Source organism: Lissotriton vulgaris, chromosome 5, assembly GCF_964263255.1.
Source record: "Lissotriton vulgaris chromosome 5, aLisVul1.2, whole genome shotgun sequence".
NCBI lineage: Eukaryota > Metazoa > Chordata > Amphibia > Caudata > Salamandridae > Lissotriton > Lissotriton vulgaris.
In genome coordinates, this window is record NC_141693.1 from 1,490,027,246 (window position 1) to 1,490,034,988 (window position 7,743).

The following is a 7,743-nucleotide window of genomic DNA, read 5'->3' on the forward strand; positions in this document are numbered from 1 at the left end:
GCTTTTGCATTTGTCACCCCGAGTGGGATGGGTATGCTCAGACGTGAGTCCCATGCTCTCCACACCACTGGATTCAAGCAAGCCGGGCTGAAGACGGCTGGAATGCCAGAAACCGGTCCTCGGAAGCTTGTTTCCGGTCCAGGGAAGGCATGGCTTGGCAGTTCGGGCTGGACTGTTCCCATGAGGCACAGGGTCAGACTGATTTGCATATGGCCATGTCTGAACTGGGGTGGTGTGGAGTGCAAAAAAACGATGGATTTAGGCCCAGATCTCTGTACTGGGGTGAATGTATGACATTGTTCTGCATTCTGTCCATCAACTGTGGCTTTTGTATTTGCTACAGTGGCATCGCAGGACGCATTCTTCCCCTTGCTAGTGATAGTAGCAATGGGAAGTGATTAGAAATGCATTGCACCAAATATGTTACGTCACTTGTCTGTACGGCTATGCCTCAAGGCAGGAGACAATAATCTGGTCTACTGTATAAACCCCCAGCAGGTGTATAACAAGAGAATATTCTAGAGCTCGGGTGTCTTTCCCTCCACACATCTGGTAGGCCAAGATTCTGCATCACCGCCTGTAACTGGGCAGTCAAATGGGGTTTCTTATGGGCCTTTGGAGGTTCGCAGTCTAATGTTGCGTCTAACACACAGTTGCAATCACCCTTAACAGCATGTCAGTAGTAAGAAATGGGGCTACAGCTGTCGCCACCTCATTAAAGAACTGGACAGTCAGTATTAGGAGCGTATACATTTATAAGACAGACATTTCATCCATCCAGTACTCAGGACAGAACCACAAATCGGCCTTCTGGATCCACTGCATGCCCTCTATGTTGAAACAGTAACCCTGAGGCTACCCAAATCAAGTCCCCTGCATGAACCCTGAATAAGATGCAGCGCATAGTTGTCCCCTTCAGCGTCTGTGCAAATTAGGGAGACAATCCCCCCACACATGCGTCTCCTACAAAAAGGCAACTGATACATGATATCGCTTGAGGTATGCAGACACTCTACGACTCTTCTCTAGTTGGGCCAATCCACTGACATTCCATGTCAGGAATTCAAGTTGCATCTTAGCCATCCCAACATTCTGTTAAGATCAGCCTAGGGTCCAGGCAATGCAACGGGCATTGCCCTGCCACATCCCTCAACATCCATACACATGAGCTGTCACCTACCTCATAGAAATAGGACAAAAACAGAACTTCCCCTACCCTCAACTCCCCACCCCATGGGCAGTACCGCTAACCCGTCCCACCTACAACTATTTGCACATAAATCTGCAGGTCCCGCCCTACATCCATTATCAGGCTTGTACTCAAATCAAAAATCAGAAAAAGAGACAACTAATATGCTGTGCTCGGGATCTGTGCCCCATGACAGATGCAGGGGAAAAATACACCCGCAACACAGCGACGGTCAAATGACCCCTGGTTCCTACATCTTTAGGCTGTCCACCTTGTCCCATCCTGTATGAGGAGAATATAAAGGATTCTATACTATATTAACCACACTTGGATTCCCCCCTAGCGTAATCAGGAACATGCAATTAGCAGAAGTACATTGTGCATACATTTTAACCAACACCCTCTGTGGCGTGTGTCCATTAAGTTTAGTGGCTAGACTCCATGTAAAGGAGTTCAATAGTCTCTAGCAGTGGATCCGCAGAGGCTCCCAGTGGGGCCTCCATCTGGTGTCCCACACCCCCTGTACTCACTGCGCACCATATGGTTGAAAATCATGGTGGGCCCTCGTCTGTGCTGTTTGTGCTGTATTCCGGGCCACTTTGTCTATCCTTCATAATACACCTGCCTGGTTTAGGAACCAGCCCTCGTGCGTCACCTAGTGTGCCTCCACTGTCGGGCGACTTTATTTTTACCATCTTAGTCAGTATTCCAGTTCTCACTGAACTCTGGGAAAGAGCCATCAGCAGGGTCTCCACCCATTCAGAGGTTTCAGATGCTGTGAAGAAGTGGACTTTTCCCCGGCACACCACTCAGAGCTTTGCAAGAAACATTAGACTGTACCTTAATCTGAGGTCACAGAGCCTTATTTTAACTGCCATAAAGGTTCATCGCTATACCTGGACCATTAGGGTGTAGTCCAGGAAAATAGAAATTGAGTGGCCTTCAAAATTCGGCTGGCCTTTCACCAGCACCTGTTGTAGCATTGCGTCTCTGTCTTTATAGTTAAAAAGCCGGGCAATAAGGGCTCTTGGTGGGGGACCCAGGGGTAGTGGTTGAGCCAGGGCCCTATGCGCCCGTCCAATCGTAAATAAAAATTACCAGCTGTTGTGGACACATGGTCTTACCAAGCCATTCTTAAGGAACAGTTCCGCTGATTGTACCTCCGCCTTCTCAGTGAAGCCCACAAAGTGCAGGCTGTTTCTTCGGGATCTGCCCCCAGCATCTTCAACTCAGTCTTCATGCCGGAAGGGCAACTTCTGTAGAAAGGATACTGTCTCTCGAAGGACAACCTCAGACTGCAGGTCTGCCACGTTCCCCTCTGCTGTGGTTACGTGGTCAGCGACACTTCGAAGATCCACCCGGAATAAATTTACTTAAATAGCCACGAGTCTATTTTGGTGCCCAATCCGTTCGCGTACCCTGGATAGCCGCCATTAGATTAGATAGAGTGAGTTCTCTCACCTGGGCATCCTCAGGAGGTTGTGCAGCAGATCTTGCATGTACATCATCGGTATTCCCTGCCGATGTGACTGTATGGATGTATTTGTCTATTTTGTTGGTTTGCGTTGGTTTAATAGCTTTATCCTTCTTCATGTTATGTGGGCACTGAGGGGCCATGCTTCAGAATATAGTCAGGGCCCGCTTATTTTATGTAACATAGTGCTTGTAGCCATAAAAAAATTAAGGTAGTGATACAGTTCCAAAACTTCACTGCTGTAACAGGAAACTAAGTATTGACCAGATTCTGAAGTGAATGCGTATGCGTCACAGTTCAGCAGACATGACAGGCTCGTACCTCGTCTGACTCTGTGGTACACAAACCCTCCTCAGTGTATCAATAGAAACATGACCACAGGTCGGGGTCCACGTTATACAGTGCAAAATCAAAAGTCCAAAATCCCATCACAGACTTCATTAAAAAATAAATAAATAGAAAAATCATTGTAAGTTACCTCAGTACACTGAATAGGGATTAGTCAAATTAAAGGGCAAAAAAAAAATAAAAGACACACAAGAAGGGGTCATACTTCCAGAGAACAACACCAATTTCTCAATGACTTAGAAAGAGACACCTCTAGGGATATTAATAAAAGTTAACTAATGACTCCAGGCTTACTAGGACTGTTTGGTAAGACTTATCAAGGCAGAGGCTGCTAAAGGGAAGAGTACAAGAGTACAAATACAGTTCTCTTTGGGAATCGACGAGTCACACGGATGCAACTCCAACCCTAGCTCTCAATCAGCAGCATTCAAGTCAGCACTATGTTTCTTTTCCCCAAAACTCGAACCGGATCTGAAATGGGACAAGTAAACTTCTGTACAGTAATCCATGGATTTTCTGAAGGAAGTGATGGCAACAAGAACCCATCCAGGAGAAGTGACGTTACAGATCGTAGTCTGGGATGCGACTGTAGGAGAGACCTCTTGATGAGGGAGGACTGTTGCATGGGAAAAACCTGCAAATCACATGACCTCTACCAAACACCTCTCGTAGAAGTTCCATCTTTGGTTTACGGGTGTGAGGTACATCACGTTGAGCATCCTTCCTAAGACTGTTCTTCACCCTCTCAATTGGCGTTTCATCCCTAATCATCGAGCCCACCTGATCAAAAGTAACAACAAACGCAAATAAACCAAGCACAATGGACTCCACCAGCAGAATGATCCAGTGCACTAGATGGGCACGGTTATCAGGAAGTGCTGTCTTTTCTGTCTCTCCAGAAGGCCCCCTCACCAAAGGCCATAGCCAGGCAGACAGCAGTAGGCCCATTGCATACAGACTCAATACACCTATGTAGAAAAGGAACTGGATGAAGCATTTCTGATTAAACTCCCCAACACTATTATTGATCCAGGGGCAGTGGTGATGCATACGTCGCACACAGTGTCGGCACGTGCTGCAGTGATGTGCTCGTGGAGGCCTGTAAGTTTGGCATCGACTACACATGGTCCAGTCCTCATTCCCCCACTCACTCATTCGCGGTGTGCCTCCATGGAGGACCGAGAAATCTATCGCTGTCACAGGCAGAGGCACCCGACCCGGGTCAGTGAAAACCGCCCTCAGGTGGCTGACCAGGATCATTAAAGTAATGATATGGATGACAGTTGTATGGATAGGAAGCAATACACTGTCAGCGTATTTGAACAGCAGGACGTGCCGCAGCATGACGTAATCTGCATAAGCCAAGCTCAGGTACACCATAAGGAGGCAAAAGAACCCGCACCCGTCCAGGACGCAGACGGCCATCTGGCCTCTGACAGGCTCCAGCCGTTGTCCCTCGTCACTTCCCGGTGTTGTACCTGGGACCTCCTCTCAGGCACCACAGCACGTGCAGTCCACAGCAAACTGTAGGTGAGCAGATGTCAGCAGACCAACTGGCAACTGGCTAATATAGCTGGGTCTCCAATGCCCCCTGTATTCCCTCGTCATAAACAAGCCCAAGACACATCAGTCCAGTGGGGGCCGGCAGCAGAGGATGTTCATTATTTAGTATGCTCATACACACTTATTGTTGTGATTTACTGTCTGCTGCCAGTATGTTGAGGATTGTTATAGAAGAATGAGCTTGCTACCTATTTTAATGTTGCTCCAGAGACAAGTCCCTCATCATCTTTAAGGCTGAAGTGCCTTGTAACTCACAGGATGTTTTAAAAGAACCCTCACTCACCAACCTAGTTGGTGACATGCTTCATCATTGGTTTCCCACCCTGGTCGCTGAATGCTTCCAGGGTGTGCTACGGCACCTGATTACAGCGGAGCTGTTTTTGTGTGTGATTTGGACTGTGTATGTGATGGTGAAAAGTGGTGTTAAAATTGGCTCAAGATCTCCTTACCAGTTGTATTTTAATTAAAGTGGAGGTCCCGGTCAATGTTAAGAACAGTGGTGGATGTTTGTGGGATATTAGTTGATCCCACTTATCTTAGAGTTGTCAAAATGTTTCAGCCATCTATGTTTATGTCTCTAAGGGTCAATGTGGCTTTCGTCAGGACCAAAAGAAAAAAAACGCATGAGTGCAATGGCATGCAAGAATCTGGTTTGTACTTTTAAACCCGATCAATACTGGAGATAATCACCTCTTGTGATTCATCTCTTAGGTTTGTAGTTTCATGCTACATGGGATGCTCCGACGGGGTGGGCCCTGTGGTCACATTTTCTTCAAGGTATCACACCCTCCTGTCTACCTGTCTGGATTGCAGACTAACGAGGACGGACAGGTACCTTGAAGAAAGTGTGACGATGGGGTCCACCCCCTCAGAGCATCCCATAGACTCTATGGGATGCATAGAGCATGCAAGCTGCCTTTTCGATGAGTTTACCTACAAAGGCTCAATTTGCTATTGGTATTTAGGTAACTTGGTCAGGCTGGTAAGTACCTGTATCTTTGGAATATGTTTAATAATCATAATGTCTTATGGTCTTTTGATATTTAGCCAACTGATATGGAGGAGTTATTAATCTCGCTTGCTGGTATAGCAGGAGACAACTCGGGTAGGACTGATTGGAAAGCATTTGGGCTGGCAAGGATTCATTAGGGAACCTACAATGCATATGGTTATAATTTCGTCAGTGGTTTGCTTTTGAGTTTGAAAGGGCGCAGTGTGGATAAGGGCTCAAGGTGGCTTGATTTGGTGGGGGAAGACTCTGAGGAGACGTTTCTTTGGTTTGGAGGAAGTGAGTTTTTTTAACCACTTTATTTTCAACTTTTCACTGTTACGCCGTATTCCTTAGATATACTAGACCATCCAGGAACCTACCCCTGCCCCGCTTGCTCAGTTGCGTTATAAAGGGGAAGAGGAGTTTGTGAGGCCACTACACGACAAGGAGTGGGAGCGCACCCTGGAATTCCAGAAAAAGTTATCCTGGAACTCCTGTTTCAAAAATATACAATTCTTTATATTGCATCGGGCATACCTGATGCTGGTGCAACTTCAGTGCCAATACTCAGAGTCACAGTTTGTTTGCCCCCGCTGCCAGACCCCTAGCGCAACCTTCCTCCATATGTTCTGGGCCTGCCCCGTCCTGCAGCACTATTGGAACACTATCCCCGCCACAATGCACAAGGTCACGGAGCTCCCCAATATCTAATCATGTGAATCCTGCTCATTGGGTATATTCAGATGACTAAAACACTACAAGGTCCAATTGCATTTCGTAGTGCTGGCCCTCCTGCTGGCCAAGCGAGGCATCACAATGCAATAGCGTGCGCTTGAGGGACCTCGCTGGCAGCCTGGATACGAGCGGTACATAAGGAGAGGAGGATGCTCTTCGATAGGAGGAGGTGCGTAGAGTCCGCCACCGCCCCTTTCCCCAGAATGGGTCATGCTACTTTTGTGCTTCTGTCAAACTATTGATCATGACACTACAGCCCCACAGACAGACACGAGACATGATACGCAGTAACATGATCGTGTCTGTTACACATTAAAACACCACATTGGTTCCAACACACCTTCCCCCCTTATAAATGAAATAATAAGACATAAAAAACAATAATAATATATATTAATAAAAACAATTGGTTCAACAAATAAACAATTTGTTCATTTGCAAAAATTCTTAATTCATAACATAGTCCTGATACCTTGTAGGTTAACGATGAACTCTTATACTTCTTCTTAAAGTATCACCACAATCATTAATTCTTGGTGCAGGACACTCATCACTATGTGACTTGATATCCAAAAACACATTGCTATCAGGGTCACACTCTGAAAGCTTTGTACCTTTAAATATGGAGACTCTATTTACATTCCATACACTTCCTCCCTCTACTCTGACAGCATGTTTAAAGACTTCCACCACTCTTTTAGGTGAAGACCAAACTGGAAATCCTCTTAAAACCCCTTTTTTTTATACAAACAAAATCTCCTATAGAAAGTTCATGTTTGCTTATGGCTCCTTGTTTCATTCCCATTTTCTTTTCATCTTTGCTTTGTAAGCGTTTACTCTACAACGAACTAGATTATAATCAACATTAGAAAAATGGTTGTCTTCATTTAGATTCCTTTTTAACCACCATGGAGTAAGTATAGTGCTTGGTTTGTGCCCTCTCAAAAGTTCAAATGGACTAACTAAAGTAACTGAATTAGGGGAAGTTCTATATGATAGCAACATAGACTGCAATGCATTACGCCAATTCAAATTACCTCTCACAGAAAGTTGTATAGCCTCCTTTACCACGCGGTTAAATCGCTCAACTTGGCCATTAGCCTCTGGGTGGAAAACCGCAATTCTTTTATGTACAATACCACACTTTGAAAAAAAACTTTCCATCTCTTTACTAATAAATTGTGGCCCATTATCAGTGATTATTTCTTCTGGGATTCCTTCTCTACAAAATACATCATCTAAAAACTCTACAATGTTCTTGGACATGACCTCTTTTACCATCTTTACCTCAGACCAATTGTATCAACACAATTCCAAAAGCCTCCTGTCTCTGCAGATTACCAAACGGTCCAATAATGTCAAGACCGAGTTTGCCCCATGGACTACATGGATAATCTATAGGCCAATGTTCAGAGCGTAAAGGTACAGCAGACTTGTCACTAT

At 45.5% G+C, this 7,743-nt stretch overlaps 1 protein-coding gene across 1 annotated transcript; it reads right to left on the reverse strand.

Moving 5' to 3' along the window:
- Positions 1–3,558: 3,558 nt before the first annotated feature.
- LOC147712813 (palmitoyltransferase ZDHHC3-like) lies at positions 3,559–4,436 on the reverse strand. Its single transcript, XM_086920380.1, has one exon. It carries the CDS (start codon positions 4,434–4,436, stop codon positions 3,573–3,575), a length of 864 nt encoding a protein of 287 aa, XP_086776506.1. The 3' UTR covers positions 3,559–3,572.
- Between the last annotated feature and the right edge of the window lie 3,307 nt (positions 4,437–7,743).

Bases quoted from the DNA above. Each gene is read 5' to 3' on its own strand.
- LOC147712813 (XM_086920380.1), bottom strand. From the start codon at position 4,436: ATGGCCGTCTGCGTCCTGGACGGGTGCGGGTTCTTTTGCCTCCTTATG.